The sequence below is a fragment of the Podarcis tiliguerta genome (genome assembly GCF_965153285.1).
Source record: "Podarcis tiliguerta genome assembly, chromosome: 8".
Classification (NCBI taxonomy): Eukaryota; Metazoa; Chordata; class Lepidosauria; order Squamata; family Lacertidae; genus Podarcis; species Podarcis tiliguerta.
In genome coordinates this window covers 52560657-52588240 of record NC_139541.1, presented here as the reverse complement: position 1 = coordinate 52588240, position 27584 = coordinate 52560657, and the positions used below count along the sequence as shown (strand labels likewise).

Below are 27584 nucleotides of genomic sequence, written 5' to 3'. Positions count from 1 at the left end.
CAGGGGGAACAGCCCTGCAGTCCCCACTACAGCCATGCAATGAAGCCCAGTAATTTGCTCATCTCACTCCATGGTAGGATTTTAAACCCCAAAAAGCCTTTTCCCAGAAAGTCTCGGACTTTTCCCTACCTTGTGAACTTTGCAAATTGATTTAGACCATCCCAGTCTGCACCTCTTAGCGACTCCAGCTAATTACCATCTACAAAGGAAAGAAATTTGATCTTTCCCTTTTATCCCAGACCTTCACTGACTCATTATGCCTGGCTTTTATAGAGAGATTAGAGGAACTCTTCCAACAAGCCCCGTCCCACCCTGCTCTGAGGCTGTGGAACAGCCTGTTCTGACAATAAAGCTGTTTGTTTCTTTGGCAGGGTAGTGGGGGAGAAGGGGAATAACCCACCCACTATACTATAAGGATGAAAAACTCCCAAGCCAGGCAGAGGTCCCATTCACTTCTTTCTTTCCCGGTGTGGGAGGATCTCAGATCTTTGCCATAGAGGGATAATTCACAACCCATTCAAAAGATTTATCCAGGTGCAATACTGTTGCGTCAGACTGCCTCCAGACTGTTGGAACTTTGCAGCAGAGGCAAAGTATGGGTGGGGGCCGTGGCCCCAGGCACAGTTTTGTGGGGGGGGGGTGCAAACAGCCTCCCCCACAGCAGGCTCCTTCATTGGAGCCTGGCTCAGAGCGAGAAGGAACTGTGCCTTAGCTGCGGCACTTATTCCTGGCCACAGCTCAGTGGGGAGGAGAGCAGGAGACTAGACGGCAATGCCATGGTGCGCCTTGTGCCCAGGGCAGTACGGGCACATGCTCCACAACTGCTTTGCAGGAAGGAATCAAGCACATACCAGAACTATAGGTTTGCATGTTTAAAATGGATTAAAGTGTTCTGTCACCCTAGCACAACAAATCCACTTAAAAAGCGGGGGGGGGGGGGGGACCTAAGAAAATCAAAGCAGCCTGCAGGATCAGGCCATTGGCCCATCTAGTCCAGCATCCTGTTCCCACAGTGGCCAGCCAGATGCCATAACCCACAAGCAGGATTTGAGCACAAGAACCCTCTTCCCTCCTAAGTTTCCAGCAGCTGGTATCAGACATGCAACCATTAACAGTAGAGGAAGTCCACCATTGTGGCTAGTAGCCACTGATAGCCTTTTCCTCCATGAAGTTGTACAATTTAAAGCCACCCAAATTGGTGGCCATTACTGCCTCCTGCAGGAGTGAGTTCCACAGTTTAATACTGTGCTGCATGAAGACGTAGTTTGTTTTATCTGCTGCAGATCTGGGTGTCCATGAATTCTAGTGTTATGAGAGAGGAAGGAAGACTTTTCTCTACTCACTTTCTCCATGCCATGCATAATTTTGTAAACTTCTGTCTGGTCAAAAACAGTCTTTGTGCTGTTTGGAAAGTGATGGGGAAGTGCATCGAATAGTGTGGGGAGAATGGATGACTAAGGGCGTGTAAAAACCCCACAAGCAAATCAGAATGAACATTCATTTTCATATAACCTCGCTGTAAACAAATCAGAAGGAAAGCTCAAAAAAGGTTCGATATAATCTAATCTCTAAATAAGCTTTGTGCAAGCAAATCGGGATGAGTGCTCAATAAAGAGGCTGTCTGGAGAGGCCTTCAGACTCCCTGGGCACCTTTGGGCAAATGCTAGGCTGCAGTTCTTTGCACATACAGCTCAGTGGAACTGTTTGCCTCAGAGCAAGCTATACTCTGTGCCGATGTCAATGCTAATCATGCTTAGCCCAAGCCACACAATTTGCAAATCTGCTTCTAATCATATTTGCAAACGGTTGTTTGATGCTGATTATGGTTAGGGAAGATGCTGGGGCAGATATAGTGCTAACTGTAGTTAGCTCCAAAACAGAAGAGGAGCAATGCTTTCACGAGAGGGGGCAGGGTCAAAGGAGCAACTGAGTGAGCCTTCAAGATGCTCCCAGTCTCCCAGCCTTGGTGGAAACTGCACCAGGCTCAAAAAGAGGAAGGACTCTGCTATCACCAGTCTCTATAAACCCCCAATCAACTAAATAAAATAATTTCAGCTGTCCTTGGTTCTTCAAATAGCCTGTGGCCCATTTTCATGAAACACTCAGCCAAGCCATGGTTTAATATGGATGAGCAAAGGTGTGGACTTCTACAAAGGAGATTGCAGCCAGATTGTTGGTTCCTCCCTGGCCATTTTTTGCTGCTGCTGCATTGCACCAAACCATTGTTGGATTAGCCTGTCTGAGTTCAAGCTTGTGTTGTCTGAACACACACTTGTGGTTTCGCTCTCTCTGGCCAAACTATGACCAAAGTTTGCCATGTGGTTTACAGCTAGTTTGTTGGGGAGAACTGGACCTGAGCCCAGATTCAGACAATATGCTAAGCAAAACCATGGTTTAGCTTAGTTTAACTTGGCAGCAGAATGACCAAGGAGGAGCTGAGTAGGTGCAATTTCCTATCTGAGAGCCTGCCCCAGCAATCTATCGTCTGGCTTCTAAATCCGAGTTCTAAGAAGTAACAACAAATGAATTGTTTTAGTTACAGTTTCAGAAAGCACTGAGCAGTGTTTGCTATGGGATTGTGTTTGGATTACAGTGGATGTAGGGTGGCCTTGTGTCCTAATTTAGAGGACAGTCCTCTATTTGGAGACATCCTCTACTTGCATGACTACCTGGTCCAAGTCCAGTTTTATGATGAGAGAACCCGAGAGGCCAGTAAGCCCCTGGTCTGCAGGCTAAGCAGATCACCAGGTCACTGTCTTCCACAGTAGGGTGAGATGAAATGTATTTCTGCTTAATTCTACCTTTGCATGTAAAAGTTAGTATGTGCCATTCCTGTGGCCTCTTTTCTGGGGGTGCATTAGTGGGCACCTTCATTGCAGCCTGTGTGTGTTACACAGGATCACAACTCCATGCTCCACACACTTGTCATATGGGTAAGGAATGGATTGTAGCCCTGTCAGAGTTGATGAGCTGGTGGAAGCAGGCAGGTGCGGACCTGTTGCTTGGGCTCAGAAGGCACTTTGTAGGAAGGACCTTTTGGTTGCAGGCACTGAACTTCAGCAGCGCACAGGAGAGCTCTGGCAAACTACCACAGTCTCACAAGCCCTTGAAGCGCATCCCTTTGGCTCCTTCCATACTTGAAATCTTCCCATTCCACCTGGTCATTACAAGAACTCTGTAACTAAGAAATAGCTCCTAAGTGTTTTTCCTCCTCCCTCCCAATCCCTCTTCCTTTTGTGCCATGTCTTTTTGATTGCGAGCCTGAAGACAGAGCCTCTCTTAACATTGGCATTTGTAAGCAGCTCCGCAATCCTTTTCCATCTGAAGCGTGGGATTAAAAAAAACTGTAAGCAAACACAAAAACAAAACAAAAAGCAAAATGTATTTGTGAAGCTCCTGTACTGGATTTTCAAGTGGGGCAGAGAGAAAGGGATGTTAGCATACACGTTTGTGAAGTCCATGCAGAAGTGAGGTGTAAACGGTGCAAGTGTGAGTTTGGGAGGTGGGACAACTACAGTATGAACAGCACCGATGGGGTGGAAGCAGCTGGTATGAGGTTTGTGCACCCCTTCGCGGGGGTCCCGCTTTTGACCTCTTGCTCTCTGTCGCCGCCCTTTTGCTTAGCAGGATGTGTGACGCCGGCGAAGGCCTGTATACCTTTCAGACCCAGGAGGGTGAGCAGATCTACCAGAGGGTGCACAGCGCCACCTTAGCCATTGCTGAGCAGCACAAGCGCGTCCTTCTGGAGATGGAGAAGAATGTGAGGGTGAGCTCATGGCTGGAGGGGAGGTGGATGTGGGATGTTGGGGGCTTTCATCGCCTTTAGCCATCCCTTGGCACTGGGGATATGGAAGCGGGTGTCTCCAAAACAGCTGGTGCTTTGCAAAAACAGACCTGTACACATTCAGCATGCTGCAGCACAGAGGCAAGTGTGAAAGGGAGGTTGGTTGGTTGGTTTATTTTATTTTGGAGCATTTGTGCTTGCCCCTCAGCCACAAAGGCTCCCAGAGCAGTTTCCGTACAATCCCTACCCATGTGCTTAACAAGCTAAAAGAATGAAGGGAAAGGAACAGGAAGAGGAAAATCCAAATCAAAACTCAGGCACCAATTTCTAAACAGTTCCAGGAACTGGGTGAAAGCTGATGGACCAAGCCGCCTTCTTCCCATCTCTCCCCACTGAGGCAGCTGTTGAAAGGAGAGGAGGCCTGGCGGGGCTAGCAGCTAGCCTGTCACAGCAGAGCTGACAGAGTGAGCTCTGCTTCCCAGCTCTCCACTGCAGCAATGGTTGCCCCCAGGCGGCAGTTGAGGGGATGCCTGGAGATTCCTTGACTCTTGTGACACCTTTAAAACCTCAGCCCAAACACTTAAGTTCAGTTAGTCCACATTCACCCCATGCATTCAAGCAGTATCCTGCCTCTCTAAACAGCTGCAGTTTGTTGAGGGTGCTGAGAATGGTTAGGAGACCCTCATTCCTCTCTCAGAGCTACAATTCCCAGGCAGTTCCTTTGAACAGGGATTGATTTTTGTTAAGCTACTCTGAGAATTATAGCTCTGGGATGGGATCAAGGGGATCCTAGCAACTCTCTTCCCTTTTTACAAACTACAGCTCTCAGAATTCTTGTGGGGGGAGCCATGGCAGTTTAAAGCTGTCCCGTAGTGCCTTAAATGTACGGTGACTTTGCCAACCTGGTGCCCTCCAGATGTAAAAGGTAAAGGGACCCCTGGACTACAAATCCCATGAGCCGGTGCGAATTGCAGTCCAAAACAACTGGAGGGGCCAGCTTGGCAAAACTGTGCCCCCACCCCTGAGGTCTCATGAGGCTTTGAGAGGGGCGGCACCTTTCCATTTTGCCTCAGGCAGTGAAACAGGATGGGCTGTCCCTACATAAAACATATGAAAGATAATTGGGTTCTGGACCACCTTCCAGACCCCAGTAATTTGTTCCAGCTCCCCCCCCCCCGCCCCCGCCGCCGCCAATGTTGGCTGTATTATTATCTCAACTTCCCAGACTGCAGCATTCCTTACCTGCCATTCTATCTCTCCCCTGTGCACAACTCTGATTCCTAAAGTCTACACTCCCCCTCCTCTTTTCCAGCTGTTGAACAAGGGCACAGAGCATTACTCCTACCCCTGCACACCAACCACCATGTTGCCACGCAGCGCCTACTGGCACCACATCACCGGCTCGCAGAACATTGCCGAATCCTCAAACTACAGTGGTGAGTTTCTGCTCTATAGTTGGGGGGGGGCAGATCTGGGCTTCCCCCAGAATTCAATTGTCCTGTTGTCTCCCACCCACACCCCCAAAATCTGTAGGCACTTGTGTGTTTCTGGAGCTGTGTAAGCTTTGGGGTAGGGGTGCAGGGAGTCAGCCGTTTCTCCTTATCTCTCCCCCACCCATCCCCAAAAGAAAATCTCCCCAAATTCGGCTCCTGCATTGGCTCCAACAAGCACCTCGTTGCATTACGTCTCTGTTCTGTGACCCTAAAGATTCCCAGGGTGTGCTAACAGAGCTGCAGCTGGTGTTCAGGGTTTGCGATTCAAATTTGGTACAGTTGCTGCTGGGTGAGTGGGTATATAGATTAAAATGGATTTGCAGGCCAGATCTAGCCTTTCGGCTGCCAACTGGTGGCCCCTGGATTAAAGCTGCCCCTTTTTAAAAAGTTAAGATCTCGCTTTCTCGAGATCTTACAAAATTGCTGGTGGTTGGAGTTTCACTTTTTTGAAAAGGACTCTGCGTGTGTCATGTTGAATCAGAGCCTGCTTCCCTTGCTTTCAAGGAACTTAACTTCTTTCCTCCAGGGCTCTTCATCATGCAAAGCAGCACAATAATTTTGCTTCTGGTGGTGATCTGGAGTAGATCCTGAAATCTGTAACGCTGAGCTTAGACCTTTTTGTAAATAGGTTTTCACTGAAAGGCAGCTTTGCTTTAATCATCCTGCACCTTTTAAAACTTTAAAGGTATTAACTGGTGCCATTTTTAAAATTAGCTCTGATTAACATTTTCAATGTTATTTGGGTTATGTTAATCACTCTGGGCTCTGTTTCGGTGGAAGGGCAGGATATGAAGCTAAGAAAGCAGAGAGGTAAAATAAGGCTGCAATCTTGGCTGGCCTGTGGCTTTCCAGATGTCCCCAGCATACAACACACATCATCCCTAACTATTGGCTATGGTGGCTTTGGGGGCTGATGGGAGTTCAGCAACCCCCAAAAAGACACAGGCTGGCTACCCCGGCCACACAGGTGTACCTGGGAATAAGTCCTGCCAGACTGTGAGTGGCTCACCTCAGTGGAAACGTGTAGGGTTGCACACTAAGCCATGTTTCTTATTTAAGTCATTTATAGTCTGCTTAGTATCGATAGATATGAAAGCAGTTCCAAGTATGCAGCAGACACAATTTCAACAATTTAAGAAAAAAAGATAATTGAAGAGCATAGATAAACGATACAGCATAGTATCCATTCATTGATTCATTTCATTTGTAGCTCACCATCTTCTCTGAGTTGCTTAAGGTTGGCATACATGGTTCTCTGCCTCCTCATTTAATCTCCCAACAACAACCCTGTGAGATAGGTCAGGCTGAGGGAAGACGGTGGCAGGCTCAAGGTCACCCAGTGACCTTCATGGCCAAATGAGGTTTTTCTGGATTGAGGATGCCTCTAGATATCAGAAAGCTGACAGGGCAACCCTCATTTAATGTCATGTTTTGATGCTGCTCCTCAGTCAATTACGTTAGATATTGTATTGGCATCTTAAAACACCATGGCCACAATCCAAAGAAAGTTAAGCACTTTTAAGCCCTATTGATTTGCACAGGGGGCCTTGAGCTCATCTTTAAATCTCTCTCTCTCTCTCTTGAAATCAATGGGACTGGAAAAAGTGCTTAAACTTTGGCAAGATTGTGCCCAGTGGATTTGTGTCTTTATTTGGGATGTTTCTGTGCCGTCCTTCAGCCAAAATGGTGCTCTATCTTGTGGGTCGATTCATCTATGACATAGTGCTTCTCTAGCCCACAATTCCCCAGACAGTTTTACAAGTGTACACCATAATTCTTTTAGAATATCAGAATACACCAACAAAAAGGCATCAAAGATGGCCTGTGTTTAAACCAGGCTTTGCCAACCTTGCTGCCTCCAGCTGCTGTGGACTGCAACTCCCATCAGCCCCAGCTAGCATGGCTGAAACAGTCGGAGGGCACCAGGTTGACTAAGGCTGGTTAAAATGACAATATAATGAGTCATTAAAAAAATCGAAAGTTATGTAGTGCATGAAGCATTCTGAATGCCTCAGTTCCACTGAAATGAATGAACCTAAGTTAGTCACCCCTGCTAATTTGACTGGGTCTCCTCTGAATAAGACTAACATTATCTGCATCTCAGATACTTTTGCAATGAGCCTGTAAGATAAGCCAATATTCACGGCAGAGCTGAGATTCAAGCCAGGGGCTTCTGGGGTCACAGCTTATGCTATGTCAAATAGCCTGACCTGTCAGTCAAATTGAAACCCCTGTGTCAGAACATACATGGGTTTGTTGATCAGATTCACTTCCATCATCAAATCTAGGGCACAACTTGCGCTTGGAATGCTTTGTGCGGTTCTGGTAGCCTCATCTAAAAGAGGATGTTGCAGAGTTTTAGAAAATGAACAGACAGAGAAGGGCAACTAACATTATGAAGGGAATGGAGCAACTCATCTATGAAGAAAGTTGACAATTTTGGGGGCTTTTTTTAAGTAAAGACAAAAGATGAGTAGCGAAGGAAGCATGATAGAAGTGTGTGAAAAAGTGGACAAAGGGAAACTGAATGTTGAAAGAACTTCTTCACATAGCTCATAGTTAACCTATGGAACTCACTCCCACAGGAGGCAGTGATGGCCACCACCTTAGATGGCTTTAAAGGAACATTCATGGAGATGGAGGAGGCTATTGATGGTACTAGTTGTGATAGCTATGCTCTGCCTCCATAGTCAGAGGCAGCGATGCTTCTGCATCCCAGTTGCTGGAAGCCACAGGAGAGGAAAGTGCTCCTGTCTTTGAATCCTGCTTGCTGGCTTCACATAGATCAGCCGCTGTGAGGACAGGATGCTGGACTAGATGGGCCGTGGGCCTGATCCAGCAGGCTCTTCTTATGTCCTTCTTCTTAACGCCAATGCATTTCTCCAAACAGAGACGAGGTCTGCTCTCTGCCCACAGGTGACTCGTACTCGGGGCCCCAGGCCAGCTCAGAGACTGACCTCTTGAACCGTTTCATCTTGTTGAAGCCAAATGCTCCCAAAAGCGGGAAGAACGACAGCAAAGACTCCAGCTCGGCTTCACAGTGATGCAGGCCTGGGTGGAGGGAGAGACCCGGGCAGAGGGCCAGCTCAGCCCACAAGTGCTGTTGCTCAGCACCGAAGATTTTGTGGTCCAGTGCCTGCTCCCACCTTTCCAGAAAGGGTTTGGGGACAGCTTTTCAGCTACAGGGGGAGAGTCCAACGTTTGCACAGAGGCTGCCCCCATGGAGGATGTTCATTGCAGAGGATCTGAGCCCTGTCAGCCTGGAAGGAACTTCAGCCAAGCAGGCAAACTCCTACCAGGCCTGGGATGGAAGGAAGAGCCTGGATGTGAGGGGGAGGACTAGCTATATATTGTTAAAACTATTTTAAATATATAATATTGCTTGTGCATATTCTATATATCAAGAGATTCCCCCACTCCCCACAGGAATGCACATTTCTTCGCCATCCTGGTGAGATTTTTAAAAGGACGGCGGGGTGGGTTGCCCTTTCCCTCTCTTCCGCTGGGACTGCGGCTAAGAGTCCAAAGGGGAGAACTTTCAGGCGGACGGAAAAAAAGTCTTCCCGAATGGTAGCCAAAGCACCAGGTTGTGCAGCAGAGGAAAAAAGCCACATGGGTCTCCTTGCGGCAGGGGGGCTTGTTGCTGCGGACCCAGGACTTTCTGCAGAACAGCCTGGCAAAACCTTTCTCTCGCTGGACTTCGGGAGGCCAGAAAACCACCCTTCCGTGCCACAGCAGTCCTTTTGCTGGCGACAGAAGCGTTTGCCCCTGAAAAAGTAATGATTTCATAGAATTGTGGAGTTTGAAGGGACCACCCCCAAGAGTCATCTAGTCCAACCCCCTACCATCTTTGGGAAGATTTGCAGATCTAAGAAAACAGAGCTTAGTTTCCACTTCTTTGAAAGGCTGACCACACACAGTTGACCTTTGTGGCAACGTCTCCTGAGAAGGAGCTGCCACTTTCCTTTCCAGGTTGTGACTTCTGCACAAGCGTCCTTCCGAGGGATGCACAGGTGTGCTCTCTCTCTCTCTCTCTCTATCTCAGTGTGGGCTGCTTGCTTGAAGCAGGCAAGGCCTGGAAGGTCTGCACTGGGCAGGCAGTGATGGTGTTTCACTCAGTCTGTGCACACGTCGGCTGTTCCTTGTGGATATTTATTGACAGCTCATTGCCTGCAAGGGGTGGGCTCACCATCCTTTTCCAACGTGGGTGCTAGATTATAGAACTATACGCACAAGCCTCCCCCAGACAAGGGCAGTTCCCAGTGGATGTTTGCGGGTGGCAGGGCTGAAATAATTTGGGGCTGCCTTGTTTACCATTGGCTTATCTTTGCTACATTCCACTAGGAAAGCTTCTCTCGCCCTTAGTTCCACCCCCAGTGATCTGCCCCAGTCGTCACCAACCCGGTGCCCTCCGGATGATTTGGACTACAACTTCCATCAGGCTGTGCTAACTGGGCCTGATGGAAGTTGTAGTGAAGGCTGGCCTGCCCAAAAAGCAAAGTTAAGCTTTCTGGTACATCCTAAAGGGCCCCACCCTCCACACAACCTGTCCCCCACCAAGTGTTCTCTACAAAATGGAAAACACTTCAAATCTTCACTTGACTGGCTGCAGACAATCAAATGGTCGTCAAGGCCTTTGCTTTCCCAAGGCTCCCCTCACCCACCCACTGGGGGAAGCAGCTCCTTTCTCTGTCCTGGAAACAGCAGCAGTAGCATTGAAGGTGGGCAGCCATGGGGTTGCCAACTTTTCAACGAACCCTTGCTGTTCTGCCCTTGATAGCAACTTGATCTGCAGGCCTTAGCTTGTGATGGTGCTTCCGTCAAGGCTTTAAAGTGCTTCACCTGCTGGCATCTCTAGAGCAGGCTGCTGACAGGAGCACACCAGGTCAGTTGGCAACCCAGTTCCCCGTCCTCCAATCCTGCCGTTCAAAAGGCCCAATGCCAACCTCTGGAACAGAGTTTATTCTTTACCTCCCCACCTCTTTTGTCCCTAGTATTTCCCAACTACCCCCAGCCCCTCAAAAAAACCACCTACCCGCCCTGGCCCACTTAGAAATTTTAAGCGGAATTAGTGAAACACTTTCACAGAGTGGCTGGTTTTATTCCTATGCTGAAATTTTTTAAAGAAGCAATTGATTTTCTAGTTTTACTATTTATTGAATAACTTTGAGAAGGGCTATCTTCTTTTTATTGTAGTACAAACCTTGGTATTGTGTTGTTTTGTGTTGTTGTTGGGTTCCCCTCCCCCCCCCACCCGCCACCCTGTTTAAATAGCACTGGAGTTAACATCTTACAATCTTGTGCTCTGCGTGTGTAAATAACTGTATTTTTGGATCTTGTCTGTACCTGAATGCGGGAGAGATCTCCCAGGACACCTGTGAATTGGACCAGCAAATGTCCAAGCAGCCTTGCTTCAACAGCACTCCCAATTCAAAGAGATTTTAAGGCCAAAGTACCAGTAGGGTGGGGAAGTTGGATGAGAGACCCACAAAACTTGGGATCATTGGAGATATTCGCCCGTAGTATCGATATGTCCTGGAAGCCTTCTAACCGAGAGCTCAGTTTTGTTGGTAACCGCTATTCCCAGTGACTGGCCCATTACATAGCAAACTGCCTTTTACTGAGTCCATCTAGCTCAGTATTGTCAACACTGGCTGGCAGCAGCACTCTAAGCTTTCAGGTGGGAGACATTCAGGTACTTCTGGACTAAAACTCCTTGGTCAAGCTGGCTGAGGCTGATGGGAGAAAGAATAACAGCAGGAGGCTCCAGGGCTGTAGCTATTTTCTAAGCACAGTTCTCCTTGAGATTTTCTGGATTCCTAACCTCAGCACAGTTTGGGGTCCTTTCTCTGATGAGAATGCATTTTCATTTGATTCCAGTGGTTTGGGTCCTCCTCTCTGGAGCAGCAGAAAACAAGCTTGTTCTGTCTTCCATGGGGCAGCCATTTAGATATTCTGAACCCCAGTCCAGAGCCTCTCACTCACCTCCCGGCTTTTATCTGTCTCCTGCTCTCTTTTATATCTGCTCACTTCTTCCAAACCTGCTTCCAAAATAGCATCCCTCTCTTCATGCTGGGAAAGTGCTTTGCAAAAAAAACATTGCCAGCATAGAGAATGTGTTCCATGCGTGCAGAGGAACTACTGAGTTCACAGGTGGGGGACCTTTTTTCTCTTTTTTTACCCCAAGGACCACATTCCATTCTGGGCAACCATCCCAAGGGCTACATGCCAGCATTGGGCAGGGCCAGAGGCAAAATAGAGCAACGAATGAAAAAGTTTACCTTAATAAAGAACACTAGTTTCTACACAGTCTGTCTTCCATTCTGGTAAATAAAAGACGCCATCAATGTTCAAGGGGACATTCCAGCTAGGCAAAAACACTCAGGGTGAGATGCAGAGTCAGTGAGGGAAGTGGGCTGGGGAGAGTCCAGAAGGCCAGGTAGAGAGATGTGATGATCATGGAGCTATACAGAACCCAGATCCTAATTATTAGCAAAATACGCACATCACATGTCTTGCAAGTTGAGGAGATGCATGGATGCATGTTTATGAATGGGGGAGAGAGAAAATGTCTGCCCCCAACCAGCCCACTTTTGCCTCTTGTCCTGCCCGCTACCAGTGTGTGTGTCTCCCAATTATTCCCCACAGAAATGAGCCCTTAACCCCAAAAATGTTCCCCACCCATGGCTTAAACTAGCCTTTCCCAAACCCGGAACACTCCAGACTTTTTGGACTACAACTCCCATCAGCTCCAGCTTTATATGACCACACTGGCTGATGGGAATTGCAGTCTAAAGCATACAGGGGGCAGCAGCTTGGCAAAGGCAGGCCTGTTTCATTGCTAAGATGTTCGTATCATTAGAGGCACCTTGCAGACACTTAGGAAACAGCCCTGTCCTCCTGCCACAGGCCACATTGGCCCTCTACTGGGCAACTCCTCCCCCATAGAATTTGGGCATGTAAATCTGAAGACCCAACTCTGCTGGCCCTTTTCCTCTTGGAAAAGCCTTGGGAGGGCAGCCAAAACAGCCTGACCTTTCCAGCATGAGGAGTCTGGAGTAGCAGGGAGCCAAGGGGAAGAATGGCAGAGCCAGGCAGCTCTGTTAATGGACTGTCAGTAGGAAGGCAGGGTGCAATTACCCCATAAATTAGTTAGTATCCTATGGAGGAGGATGTGGTGTGAAGGCTGGGACATGCAAATGCTTGGACAGGCTGTGAATGGAGAAGAGGTTGGCTAAGGATTATTTGATGCACAGATTGTGGGGAGGGGGGGTGCGGACGTGGGGGTTGCCAAACATGTTTTGGTTGTTTTGTTTTTTAAAATGGAACTGCTTGGTCAATAAACAAACATTACTCCCTATTCCAGTCTCAGATTATTATTATTATCATCATCATACAATTATACCATATTTACTCGAATGTAATGCACACCTTTTTTGGCCAGATTACGTTGTGAAAATTAGGGTGCATTAGATTTGATGGCACATTGTATTATACAATAGACGATAACAGTTTAGAGAGAATGATACAGTGGGGTGTGTGTGTGTGTGTGTGTGAATGAGGGCGATGACCCTTTGAAACCATACAGTTGCTTCAGTTTCTCAAGGACAAAAGAATGCCGAGACACTAGCACCTCAGCCCCTCTTAAATGTCTGGCTAAGACGGATTGACTTGTGTCTCTGTTATGAGTTGGCTATGAAATCACTGTGATGGTTTTGCTTGATGAGCTCCATAAGCAACAAAAGGCTTTCATTGTTAATTGTCTAGAATTTCCAGCCTTAAAAATGTGACACCCATTAGAGCTGGGAAGGGACACAGAACCAGAAGCAGTTTTGGTTTGAATCAGAATGCAGGGAGATAGAAGTTTTTTTAACCAGGCTTGAAGAAGCCTGTGAGCTCTCTAGGACTCTTGGGATTTTATTTTATTGATTAGATGTATATCCCATCCTTCCTCCAAGGAGCTCAAAGTGGCATTGTTCCCCCACATCCCTATAAAATCCCCCACAACAACCCTGTGAGGTAGGCTAGGCCAAGAAACAGTGACTGGCCAAAGGCCACCCAATTAGCTTCATGACAGAGTAGAAAAAGAAAAGAACTGACTCAAGTAATATTAAGCCTTGAGTCCAACACAACTAGATTAACATAACCGGCAGCTGCATTGCCTCCCTTGATGTTCAAAGTGACTTGAGGCAACATTCTGTGACAGCTCGTTCACTCATGCAGGGCATGAAAATGTGTGTGCATGTATCAGTCCTTCCCAAAATAGCAAAACTTGCATTTGTTGTACCATTACTGTGGATCTTCTGAAATCTCAGATGATACTATTTATGCCAAAAGACTGAATGAATCTCAGAATGAAGAAGCTGCAAACTCTCAAACAGAAGGCAGTTTGAATTTTTATTATTATTAATTTACAGACATGTCAGTGTCCAGGAACAGAGAAAATTATACATTTGCAATAGAACTCTGATGGCTATTCGATAGCTGGGCTTTCAAGCTACAGTTGCCATCAGCTTTCATGCAAATAGTTTTGGAAGAAAACTGAAAGCAGTGACAAAACATCAACAGAAGCCTACAGTGATGATGTGATCCTTCCTGAGCAGAAATGTATTGAGAGTTGGAGCAGAACCACACAATTTGGCACCGTGCTGGCCATGTCTCCCAATGATGCAGCAACCTCTGAGTCAGACACATAGATAGCAAATGCGGGGGAGAATGAAAGCAAGACACTTTTGGTTACCAACTTTCATTCACATCATCTTCTAAAAATGGACCCTAATTTGTTAGTTTTTACTAACTGGGTCAAGTATCAGGAGCCGCATCATCACCAGAAAACCAGGTTGTGACATTTACACAGCCCAGGAAAAAAGGTTCTCACGCTAGGCTGACAACCTTTAATGTGTGTTTTAATAGTACTAGAAAAATCGTGGAAACAGTTTAAACTTCTTGCGATGGGATTCCTCCTCTTTTTGGGTCTTGGAACTCCCTCTCCCAACTCTTCCATCTTATCGACGTTGGTTCAGTCCTGTGAGATTCCTTATCTGTTTGGTTCACAAATAATATGTCATTAAATATAAGGCCAATGAGAAAATTACTAGCTGCAAAGAGGCAGCACAGGAATATGCCACTGCTCCTCATGACTGGGAAAGGTAACTCTAGCAAGCTGTGGTTTTCAAATGGTGTTACAGGGAAGGAGTCCCTCAATGAGAATAAGATCAATAAGGTGAGCAAACTTTTCTGAAAAAAAAGCTTGCCCCCACCCCTTCACAATATTTCTCTGAAACATGCACCATGTGTTTCAGGGCATGTTCCCATTCACTTAGGATGGAAAGTGAGGCCCAAATAGGCCTGGTCACTGGAGGACATGAACATGTTGCCCCAAAACATACACCAGAACCCTGCATAACACACACAGACAGCTTGGCAGGAAAGTGGACTGGGAAGATAAAAATGTGAAGGCAACAGCTTTCAAGGAAGGGCATCGGGCAGCAACAGATTATAGAGGGAATTCCTACACTTCTTGTGGTTGCTCACTAACTAAGCAATGTAACATTTTATTCTGGATTAATTTAACAAAATGTATATGCTGCTGGATTTGTAAAAAAACCTCTTAAGCGGTTTAACAATATATAAAACAAAACACTGAAATTATCCGTAAAAACAGTTATTTAAAATATAATTAAAATCAACTATAGCAAAAAATAAAAAATATATGTCGATATTCTACATGGCTGAACAGGCTTACCTAAACAAACATGTTCTACGCAGGCACTGAGGGTATAGGGAAGGTGCCTGCCTAATACAAATAGGCAGGGAATTCCAAAGTTTAGGTGCTGCCACACTAAAAAAACAATTTCTTACAAATGCAGCTCAAGTATTATGTGGCCTCTGTAACAGCTCCAGTTCTGCAGATTGAAGCAGCTGAGTAAGCATATATGAGTAAGGTGATCCTGCAAGTAATTTGATCCCAAGCTGGCTTTATATACCTCTACTGTTTGAAGGATTCTTGAGTAATGAAAAACATTGTGCGCAAACGCATCCATACAGATTAATCTGGGAAATACTGCAAGTAAGACAACTTCGCAGATCCTCTCTTTTTTAAAAAATTAATCGTACAAGCAACCATTTCCCTTTGCATTCCTCCACATCCATTATTGCATCAATAATTGCCCAGGGCAGGAGCTGTTTGGTATGCAACAACCTGAGGAAATCCTGTGTCTGGCATTACTTACAGTGACAGCAGCACCCATCAGTCCCTGGACAAGGGCTTCTCCTGTTGCCTGCACCTAAGAAACAAAACACAGGCACTGAAATCTTCTGCTTCGTGCTGGTTTTGCATTGGTGGACCAGCCCAATATGGAAAGGCGCTAGCTCAGTAGCAGAGCATCTGCTTTGCATGTAGAGTGAGCCATGCTCAGTTTCTGACAGGGCTGAGAAAGAGTCCTGTCTGACTCAGCATAAGGCTGCTTCCTGAGAGTTATTCTACAGTGATAGAGCTGACAGCAAGTACATGCTATTTGGCCGGCAGTATCTGTAGAAACCTGAAACGACACTACAGTGACATGCAATCTTAGGATCTCAGCGGGATCCAAAGACCTGCACGTATACAGCAAACACCAGGCACAATTGGAACAAACGCAATTGATTAACATCACAGCAGCAGCTCCAACACTAACAATAGACTTGCTTAGAAATCTCCAGGAAGATTTTCTAAGCAAATTAGTCCGATTTAATTCAGAGACCAATAAAGTGTATCGCATTGAGTGCCACTTCTTCTCCTTAATGTGAATAATTAACTTACATTCTCCACCAGGGCCTGTATGAGAGCGAAGCATTGCAAAGTTATGAGAAGCTGCACAGATGGATTGACTGCAACTATGTGGGTGATAATATAATGGTTCTTTCCAATGCTATCACCACAGCACGTAGGCAGGGCCTAGTATGTGCCACCAGAGCCCTTTTCATATGTTGCACAGATGGGGGTAGTGCTAGACTTTGCCCAGCAATCTGTGTACCTGTCTGAAAAACGGTTCCGACTTTGTCAGCAAAATGCTGCCTGTTTTTAATGCAGGGGTGTAGAATCTTTGGCCATTTCCCCCCCAAACTACACCCACATGCCCCCTCACATCTGATATCCTATGCAATGTCAGGTGCAGGTAGGTAGAGACCTGGTTGCTAATGCACATTAAGGAGTCTTAAAATGCACTCCTAATTGGCAAGGCAAAGCAGGTTTCAGCTCAGCCAAAGGGGGACCTACGACCTGGCGGCTGCTTAATTACATGTGACCCTCCAAACACTGCAGGTCTACTCTTGTTCTCTTTGCCATCCCTCTGGGTATCACTTCCCCATATATGTCAGGTGTATGTGTGTGGGAGAGAGACAGAGAGAAAGAGACAGTGTGTGCCAGGGGAAAATACCATAAATGGGGCAGAGCCAAAATAGAATGAGCAATGAAAAGGGGGGGGGGGAGACTGTGACAAACAATTAGTTCCAACCTGTGTTAATGGAGAGGGTGGGAAACAGAAGGAAGATGAAACAAAGAGTGATGGAGGAGAGAGGGGGAGACCTATTAAATCCTGTGATGCTGCAAATTCCACCCACTTTGGCTCTGGCCCCTAACAAACTAGCCCTGAAGAAATGCACCTTCAGCAAAGAGGATAATGGTTTCCTAACCCTGGACTAAGGGATGGGGAACTGGTGGACTGGGCTTGGTCTGCCAGAGCTTCTTCATCTGTGCATCCCAGACTCCAGGGTCTCTCTTCTCACTTTAAGTCTCTCACATTCCCCTTGCTGCAATGTAATCACAGCCACAAGGTGAACCAGATAGACAGGACAAGAGCACTGCAGGCCGGCAGGCACACCAACAAAATGAGACACCTGAGCATAATGACTAGACTGGAACATCTTTCCAAAAGGCACTCTAGCTACAGCACTCTGTTGCCATGCCTCTGACCTCACATGCATGCCTACCACTCTCTCTCTCTCCTCCATCTCTCTTGCTCTCACCATGATCAAACTGCAGCCACGATAAAAAATGAGGGAGATGGAAAGAGAAGGCAGAGAGAGCTGGAGGCAGGCAGATAGGTGCAGAGGGAATTCTCATAAGATAAACAGCATGTGGAGATTGAAGCAGTGCCATCTGAGGAGAAGTGCCTGCCTGCCTCCAGGACTCTCATCTTTCTGATGGATTGCGGAGAGGTGAATGAGAGAGAAACTTCAGGTAGGCTTCGGCCCATCCACTTTGCTGCCACCATGAGTTTATATACATGAATGGTTGTATCCACCTATGTTTTACTTAGAGCTGAAATTAATGGACTCTAGTTAGTCACTTCCATTAATTTCAATGGGTCTACCCAAAGTATGACTAGCACTGGATAAAACCTGTCATAGGACCTCAGGACTGTGTGCATGTTCTTGTGGAAAGATTGAGGATTCTGGAGGCTAGATTGGTGCACTAGGCAGAGAGGAGTGAGCCAACAGCCAACAAAATGGTTGGTTTGGGGCTATAAAAGGCACAGTTCTCTTCCCCATACCCATCTCCCCAAATCTGAATCAATGAAAACTTGCTTCTAGAATTCGCAGTAGCTCTACACAGAACACTGTGTGACAGCAGCTAAGCATTAAATCTCCTAAATTAGACTAAGAATACAATTTAGCATTCATAAGATGTAACAATCAATTAAAAAGATATTCTGAACCCAAATCCTAATTATTTGCAAAATATGTGTGTCATAAATGTTTAGAGGTATGTGAATGGATGGATGTGTGAATAGTTGTATGTTTGAAAATGGGGGAGATGCATGAACGGATGTTTATGAATGGGACAGAGGCAAAAAAAAGGTGCCTTCTGTTAGCCCACTTCTGACTCTTGTCCTCCCCACTTTCCCCCCAAGCGAATGAGTCCTTAACCCCATAAAAGTTCCCCACCTATGGCTTAAACTGGCCTTTCCCCAAACTGGTGCCCTACAGAAGCTATGGATTACAACTCCCATCAGCTCCAGCATTATATGACCAAGCTAGCTGGGGCTTATGAGCATTGTACAGTGGTACCTCAGGTTAAGTACTTATTTCGTTCCGGAGGTCCGTTCTTAACCTGAAGCACCACTTTAGCTAATGGGGCCTCATGCTGCCACCGCGCTGCTGGAGCACGATTTCTTTTCTCATCCTGAAGCAAAGTTCTTAAACTGAGGTACTATTTCTGGGTTAGCGGAGTCTATAACCTGAAGCGTATGTAACCTGAGGTACCATTGTAGTCCAAAAAAATTGAGGACAGCAGGTTGGGGAAGGCTGGCTTTAACAGTCAGGTGAAGTTACTTCTTGGGTTTAAACACACACATATGAAAGTATGACCAAAGCTACAGTTCACATGTGCCACAGAAGACTGTGCTGTTTATAAATGGATTACCTGCTTAGCTGTGTGTCCCATGTTCATGGCATCAGCTATTCTGTTTTGTAAGAAGGACCAAGTCTCCTCAAAGTCAGGAGAGGAGTCCTGAATCATCACTAGCTCTGTAGTGTTGTAAATGCCAGCAAGCACTGCTCGACGAGTGTACCAGTTTATCTATAAGGGTAGAAACCAAGAGACAAAGTTACGTGAGTACCTGCAAGAAATTAACACTTCACAGGCTATACCAATATGAAACTATCCCATCCATGACCAGTAGGAGCACTTGAACCCTGCATTATTATTTTTAAACCTAGATTTCTGTGACAAGTGACCCCAAATTATTCACCAAGAATTGCTGGATTCTGCAATGAGTTCTTTTGGGAGATGCCCAGAGTGGCTGGGGCAAAGCTGTCAGATGGGCAGCATATTAATTATTATTATTATTATTATTATTATTATTATTATTATTATTATTAAAACGCAGCAAATGTAGAGCTGTGTGATTATTTTGCACTGAAGCATCACTCCTTCCTAGGACTGATGGATCAAAGATTCTAGTAGGTAAATGGGACCCAGCAGATTTTCATGGGTCTCTATTGCACAGCCCATTTATTTCTACAGAACACTGGATCATAGCCCAGTGCAAAATCTCTCTATTCACCATCCCAGCTTTAAAAACACCACCAACCACCACTGCTGAGCTGAAAAACAAACTAGCCTTGCTCCATGTTAGCCTAGCAACTAGCCCCAAAGCACAAAGTTCAGTCAAACTACCTGGTAAACCAGCCACATGAAACCCCACAGACAATAAATGTTGAAGGTGTCACAACAGTCTGTCTTTTTATTGCAACATACAAGGACTACAATCTTATATCCATTTATATGGAAGCATATTGCATTGAACTTGGTGGTACTTACTTCTGTATACATATGTTCAGGATTTCACTTAAACAATTAAACAACCCTCTGAAAATAATTCGGCACATACCTTCTAGTAGAATAGAAATTTTGCCCAAGAAATCACCCCAGTACCTGTCTATCAAGCATGTAAACCAGGGATTAACACAAAAAAACACAAAAAGGACAGTCAGGATCCTCCGGATCAGCAAAGTAGAGATTATTATTGAACCAGCATCTGTTTGGGGCATTAATCAGTTCACAGGTTACATAAAACTATGTTAGGCACACCACAGCTGAGAACCAATTACTATATCATTCAGCCTGTCGAAACTTCAAAAAACATGTCACTCAAAATCCATTATAACAAACGACATTCTCCTATTTCTTTTTATCATTTCTCGAACTGTCGTTAACCAAAGTGGAAAACTGGATTCTTTTGCAACTACCTAATGAACATATCTGGTGCCATCCACAATAGTTGCAATGAAGTCCTGCCAGCAACGCAAAGGCACTTTTCCAGTTTCCAAGAAAGCTCGGGGGGAGGGGGAGAGGGAAGAAAATTAAGCACTATTTGTAAGGCTGAATATTTTAACAAGTTCATCCACAATTTGCATACTCCAAAAAGAACCTTAGTTTCCTGGTGTGAGCACTGTCTTTTATTTGGCTTTCTGGTTTATTCCTTTAATTTGTCTGTGTGCTACTTATTTGTCACTGCAGTGGCTGCTATTTTATCCTCACACAAGTTTATTAAAGTCATTCATTAACAAGACCCACTAAGCTTTTCCTACCCCTTACTTATGTAAACGCAATAGGTCAAGTAATTCATTAATTGCTTTAATTAAGATATAATTTACTTTGCTATTATTTCCTGCCAGAAAGTTGATGGCTCTCATAAGCCTTGGGTATTTTTAGGGAGCTGCTTACGAGTTTTCAAAGAACATCCATCACTTTCTGTTGTCCCGGCTGGAGGTGGGATACTGAGCAGCAGAACTGTGGCAAATGGCCAGTTCAACTCTCTGCGTGTGTCACTTAAATAAATACATTGCACTTTGTTTCTTTCTATAAAAGGAAAACAATTTTATAATTAAAAAACCTTACACAGTACTGTCAGCTAATATTCTGTCAGTTTCAAATCTATCCAGTTCTAGAAGTGCTGTCTGCTTTGATTTTGTCGTTTTAGTTTGCATTATTATGTTTCTTTTAATTGTTTTTATAAGGCTTTATTTTCTCACCTTAGGTGTCTTCAAGAAAAGTGATATATAAACATTGTAACTTTAGTCTGGTTTTTGTTTTAATTTGCTGACAGCATGACTGGGCACACCACTAAGCAGAGGGCCAGTGAAAGCCCAGTCACCCATTATCCTTACCTGCCCAGACACACTTGGATGAGCTGCATATTTGATTTTAGCTTATGCAGACTGACGATATGTACAACTCTATGCAACTCTATGCCCAACCGCATGGCCTCTTGAGCCCTGCCCTTGTTGCTTTATTAAAACTAGCATAGGGGATCTGATTAGCTGGGTGTGATTAATGAGCAGCAGCAGTGCAGCCACTTCTAAAGAAGCCAGTTCTTGACCTGCTGGTTTAGTCTGAGCTAACTACCAACCAATAACAAATACCCACTTTTAAGGAAGGTAGTGGAGAGTTGTGGCAGGGCAGCTGCAGGCACTCTTGGCTTATATGGATTATCTAGTCCTGTTTCAATCTGGGTTTCAGGTCTGGTCATGGGACTGAACTGGCCTTAGTCACCCTGATGGATGATCTTTATCGAGAACAGAACAAAGGGAGTGCAACTTTGCTCCTTCTCAATCTTGCTGCAGCTTTTGATACCACTGACCATGGTATCATCCTAAATCAGCTCCATGGTATGAGTATGGGGGGGCCCTGTATTACAACAGTTCTGATCCTACCTACAGGGCTTTTTGGACCCTTGGGACTTAAGAGTTGTATCCTCCTTGTGTCCTCCTTTTTCAGTGAGTGACTGTTACTAATGCAATAAAGAGGGACTATCATAACTCCAAGCTCTTTGGAAACCAAAATCCTGAAAGCTTTTTAGCACAGCACGTGTTTGAACTGCGTAATTTTCCCAAGCACAGCCCAGAATGTATTTATCATGCAAGGCAGACCATTTCAAGCTTTCCTGTTGCTCCCTAAAGTCCTATCAACATCTGTGTCTTGCTCAGACTTACATCGGTGGACTGGTCTCCTGCATAGTGCCACATGTCATCCACCATGCTCGTCAGGAGGTTTAGGCTGGCTGGGATATTGTGCGGCAGCAACAGCACACTAATAGCCTAGGGAGAAGGAAAAGCCAGATAAATTAATGAGGCAAGGAGAAACACTCTTCACCACACTTTGCTCCCCTCTTTTCTATACACCTTGTTTTCATCTGCAGCAGGAGTAATCCAACATCATGTTTTTGGACATCTAATCAACCCCAGAAAGCATAGCCAATGGTCAGGGGTGAGGAGAGCCGTAGTTCAGCAACATCTGGAGGGCACCATGTTGGCTATCCCTGCTATACAAGTCTTCCCAGTACTGATTCCTTGCTAAGTTTCTACATACATCATAGCTTCAACTCCACTGCCTGTGCCCATCTTATGGGACAGAAAACATTGGTAATGCTTTTTATTACCGTAAGAACCTAGCAATGGCAGCCACAAGAGCCCTAAAGCAATTCACAGAGAAATCCAGTTCAAACTTTGATACAAGGGGCAATCTAACTCAAGCTTGAATTTCCTATCATACTTGAATAGGAAAAATAAATTATGGATATATTTGCTATTTTGTGATTCCAAAAAGATGACTGCTACTAAAGGCCCTTAGGCTCTGAAAAAGTGAAAGGAATTGCTTCCCTACCCCGCACTCCGGTCAGGCTACCATCTCTCACCCTAATCAACATGACAGCACTGTTGACTGGATAAACAGAGAGAGGTATAAGCAGCTGGGGAAGGAGATGAGGACAGAGGGTGAAGAAAGAGCCATTGAGAGTGGAGGGGGCCCTCTTTCCATCCTCTGGACCCCCTGGAAAGCTCAATAAACCTGCTGTACCTGAAACTGGGTGTGGTGAGTGGAGCTGAATGGGACACAGCCTGAGGAAGTATCATCTGCCTTGGACCCACCCTGAAATCTGGTCTGCTGGCCGATTTAATCCGGCCCCCGTGGCAGTATATGTCCTGGGGTAAAATCCTAAAAAAGCTCAACAACTTTGGTCGGCCCTCACGCATGTTCATTTCATCAAATCTGGCCCTCTTTGAAAAAAGTTTGGGCACCCCCTGGTGATGTCTGCTGTTTCCAGGAACTCTTGTTTGGTCCCTGGATGAGAATTCGGAGGCTGAGGGGAGAGTGTGTCAGAAGGGAAATGAATTGAAACTGATTTTTATATATTAGAACCTTTGTATTAATGTAACATTTTTATATGAAACTGTGTATTTTTTTGAAATATTTTGTTTAAGTTGTCACTTCAGTTTTCTGTACACCACTTAGAAATATTTTAAATATATTAAATGGTGCATAAATTAAATAATCAATCACTCTTCCTTTAAGGAATTTGGGGTGACAACGACAACAGCAAGGGTAATCTGCAACTCAATGTTGTAGCATATCCCTGCCCTCCATAACAAGTGCTTCTGTTCAAGGTTCCATCCATCCTAGAATAGCAGTCTAGTAGTGCTACTCATGCCTCAAGGGGGAGAGGGACAGCTGTTCAGGAAGGGAGAAGAGGGGGAAGACACATTCTTTCCCCTCCACTCTTCCAATACCTCCCTGATATGTCGAAATCTCTACTTTAACGTCAACCACCTGGCTTCCCAGGGAATTGGTATAAGAAATATACCAATTCTGCTATACAAAGCAATGAACATAGGTGACACTCTAAGGGATATCCCATGTTTTCAAAAATAATGTTAGGTTTGTACCTGGGGCCATTTTTCAATATATGGAATCAACATTCGCAGCCTGGCCTCCAAAGCATCCTTCAGAAACTGGTCTGTCTTCTTCTTCCTTTAAGAGGAAAAGAGCATTCATTGTGATTTTATTCTTTAATCAAAAATTGGTAGCAAGATGCATTAGGGAAACTACCTCACAAGTGTCCTCCTTGTGACCAGATTCCACGGTTAGGCTTTCTGTGTCAACATACAATTGACACCTGTTCTGTTTCTGCCTGAAATGGTGGCACAATAACTAACCTCCCACAGCAGCTGCGGTGACCAGTACTCACTCTGCTTGACCGAGCTGCACCAGTTTGTGTTGCTCCTCTAAAAGTTCAGTCAGCTTGGAGTTACACTGTGCTACAAAGTGCAGGATCAGTTCGCTGCCATCATTGTGAAAGAGCCCTGCTGCAGCAACAGAGAGACCCAGTGACTAAAAGGAAGAAGGAAAGCAGGTTGAACAGGTAAATTACCCAGGAGCCAGAAAGCAGGCAATACTGTTCTACAGCCTGTTTGGTACAAGCATTCCAAGCAAAGCAACAATGCTGTGGCCAACACTGTCGTTCTACATTATGGCCCTATCTCATGTGCAGAGTAGCTTTCATGCTGCTGTTAAAACTCAGGCAGCTCTGCTCTACACTGTAGTTTTTAAGGTTCCTACAGCTAATCCCTCTGCATTGCAATGATATCATCCAAAAACATCCTCCAAATTACTGTTTTCCATCTGCAGAAAGTAGAAACATAGATTCCTAGAATGTAGGAGCCCTCAAGGCAAGACTTACGTCATGTCTTGCATGTGCTTTGTGGGTAAAGACCCATTGTGGCCAACAAACTTTAAAATGGGTTAATTGCAATTGCTCCCCACCAGGCAACTCTCAGAGTTATAGCTCTGCAAAGTTTTAAGTTCTTTGTAGCAAACCTCTCAGCACCCACATAAAATAAGAATTGTTCTGGGACCACCACAACAGTTAAAAACTTACTAAGGCTGTAACTCTAACTCCTCTTACTTGAGTTTAAGCCCCACTGAATTCAACAGAATTTACTTCTGAGTAGACATGGTTAGCATTGCTGTGTTTAGCACCTCATGCAGATGCTCCCTGCACCTCTTAGCATATCAGTCCTCTTGATAGCTACCTTGGCTCCCTCTGCAATAGCATCTGCTGTCCAGCCATGAGTGGGGACAAACTCCAGAGCTGCTGTCAGGATTTGATGCTGCAGCTGTTCCTCACTTTCATAGCCCTCTGATTCTTCACCTCCCTGATCCGTGTAACTAGGAGAATAAAAATACAAAGTCACACCCTCAAATACCAAGGAGTCTCCCATTTTGGTCTTCCATATCGCTTTTCCATTGCCTTCATAATTCCTGCCAACTTAAAAGCTGCCCCCAGTTTCCAGTGCTCAAACTTTTGCTTGCTCAGTGTACACAATGCTAGTCTGTTAACATTTACAAGGGCATTGATGCCTCCTCTGATAAATCCAGGGATCTGCTCATCACAAGATCAGTATGGATTTTGTGGGGGCAGTAAAAGAAGACACACTGCAATGCTGCTCACGTCATCCTGGGATTACAGGCATGGGAAGGAGACGCCAGCTTCAAAAGAACTCACAGGAACATGCCTCCCCAGGGATGCAGAAATATCACATCCTGCTTGCAATACAAAGCATTACGCCAGAACAGGTTGTGAGTTTGTGGGAAATGAGATCTCTCAGAGCTTTAAGTGGTGGTGGGAGCATGCAGGTTACCTGGGGTGTAAGTGTGGATGCTCTTGATCATGCTGCTCCCCCACTGGCTCTGACTCCAAATGCTGCTGGGTGGAAGACTGTGGGGGCTGTTGTTTCTGCTCATCTGACGCTCTCCGCAGCACAGCTGCAGACTGAATGGCACGTTGCACTGGGTATAGCTGGCGTCTGAAGACTGAAACAGAAACCAGTTCAGTAAGACAAACTGTCGTCTTTATTAACCACATCAACTTCATTTTTGAAGTACAGTTATAAAAATTTAGAATCAAAGCATCCCAATGAGACTAGCCAATGAGATAGAAATGCCTGGTACCAAGAGAGAATTGCTTATTCAAGGCTACCTTCTAAATTTGCAAGGATCAGCAGAGATTTGGACCTAGACTAAGCCTGTATATGCTCTAGTCCTCTCAAAAGGGCTGGGTTCTGTTCGTACAATACATCACTGATACTTCAAACAAGTATTACCTTTGAAAGCCTCTTTCCTAACATGCCAAAAGAAGTTAGCCAATGCACGTGGCATGTTAGCCAATAATTGCCCCATACCCAGATTACACTGGCAATTATCTATATGTTTGTCAGTCCAGGGAAATATGCTTTTTCTTTTATTGTTGCAGAAGAACATATTTCTGTTCAGTGAAATTGAACAAGTGAATGTGCTGAGCTGCTTTATGCCACTGCAAAAGTCTGGGTTAAACAAATAATCATTTGATTGTAAGTATGCAAGAAACTTGGTTGGTTGGTTGGTTAGCTTTGTTGGCATGTCCATCAGGCTCCTTCAGTGTTAAGTTCCTACTCCTTGGTGCACAGATCAGTAGACATTTGGATAATGCATATATGTAGACACAGATATTCATCTGAAGCCATACTCCAAGTAATCAAATTAAAGCTGGTATTTGCATCATAGACCCTTTAGAAACTCGGAATTAAACTTGCCCAGGAAGTCAAAACCTTACCCTTCCTCCAAATTCAAGAGGAGGAATGGCTGCAGTAAACTCGGGGAATTGCATCCCGCACACCTTGATGAAGTGGTGTGTTATACTAGAGCTGTGTTCAAATCCCCACACAGCTATGAAGCCCACTGGGTGATCTTGGGGGCCAGTCACTACCACACAGGGTTGTTGTGGGGATTTGAATGAGGAGGGGAAGAAAACCATGCATGCCACCTTAAGCTCCTTTGGGGGGAGGGGAAGGTGGGATATAACTGCAACAAATAAATATGAATAAATGAAAAATAATAGTGGTAACAATAATATTATTTTATATGGCCCAAGTTTAGCTATGGCTTAGCGTTCAAACCAGGTGTAAAGAGGTTGAAAGCAACTAAATAAAGGATTTATCATTTTGATTGTACATGATTAATAATAATAAGTACATGAGCAACAAACACCAGCCTGACAAAGGTTGAGTTTCGGAGGGTTCAGAAATGCCGGTGGCTCTTTCCCTTCCCTGAGCGTTATTTTAACACAACAGCGTATAATGATTGCATGAACTGCGCAAATGAGCCACAATTAATCGCCTCCCCGGCCCCTCAAGGCGAGTTCAGGGGCGTCCTTGCCCCTTGGGTGCCACTTGCCCTTCGCCTCACCTTTCCCCGCCCCACAAACCCCGCTCAGGCCCCGGCCGCAGGCTCCGTTTCCCGGGCGCGGAGGGAGTGGGGAGTCGGCAGGCGGACCCCTCCCTTTCTTGCCCTCACCCGCCGCACGAGCTACTCCTCACCCGCCTGGCAGCGTAGAAGCCCCCAACCCGCTCGCCTCAGACTCGCCGCGGCCGCCGCCATCTTTACAGTGGGCCAAGGAGCAATAAGAAGCGTCTTGGAGCGGGAAGCTCGAAGGGGCAGTCGCCATCTTTGGGGAGGGCAAACAGGCAGTGGGAGGAACCACCCCCGCTGGCAGCCTTTAAAGAGAGAGAAGCAAGAGCTGTAGGATAGAGTTGTCTTTAAAAGCCACACTTCCGGGCTTTACTGGCTTTCCGCTGCAACTCGCATTGCTGGCTATAGCTGCGTTGCATCACAGACAGAGCATCTCTTTGAGAGACTTTTTATTTTTACAATCAAGCGGCGTATAAATTTATGAAGTAAATAAATATGCCTAGGAATAGTGTGGCACCACAATGCTCCCTTAGAACGCAAGGAGCTAACTGTTACCCCCCAGATAATTGTGGGATTCCAGCTCCCAGATCACCCAGCTCAATTAATGGCCAGGGGCAATTAAAAAAACACCCCACACTCATGACTCAGAGAATCATGGATAATGGCGGCTTTTGGAAAAGTCAGCCTTGTGTTCCTCTTCTAATCCCCGCCCCCTCTTCTATCTCTATGTTTCACAAATGTCCGCCCCTTGGCCGCCATC

The 27584-nt window shown here is 45.5% G+C and overlaps 2 protein-coding genes across 5 annotated transcripts in view; one reads left to right on the top strand and one right to left on the bottom strand.

The window, feature by feature from the left end:
- Positions 1 to 12637, top strand: part of DOK4 (docking protein 4) — a 55833-nt gene extending 43196 nt beyond the window's left edge. For 2 of the 4 annotated variants that reach the window (XM_083452961.1, XM_083452962.1), the window contains exons 7-9: positions 3628 to 3766; positions 5097 to 5220; positions 8194 to 12637. In XM_083452961.1, the coding sequence (XP_083309087.1) occupies positions 3628 to 3766; positions 5097 to 5220; positions 8194 to 8321 (391 nt within the window). In that variant the 3' untranslated portion in view covers positions 8322 to 12637. Of the gene's footprint in view, positions 1 to 3624; positions 3767 to 5096; positions 5221 to 8167 lie in introns of all 4 variants that reach the window. The other 2 variants (XM_083452963.1, XM_083452960.1) reach the window with 2 other exon arrangements.
- A 1024-nt stretch (positions 12638 to 13661) lies between these two features.
- On the bottom strand, positions 13662 to 27147 carry COQ9 (coenzyme Q9). The gene is made up of 9 exons (XM_083452964.1): positions 26953 to 27147; positions 25240 to 25411; positions 24631 to 24766; positions 23787 to 23929; positions 23485 to 23569; positions 21757 to 21861; positions 18683 to 18838; positions 15510 to 15563; positions 13662 to 14318 (listed from the first exon to the last, which is right to left on the bottom strand). Exons 1-9 carry the CDS (start codon positions 27011 to 27013, stop codon positions 14283 to 14285), a joined length of 948 nt encoding a protein of 315 aa, XP_083309090.1. The 5' UTR covers positions 27014 to 27147; the 3' UTR covers positions 13662 to 14282.
- Between the last annotated feature and the right edge of the window lie 437 nt (positions 27148 to 27584).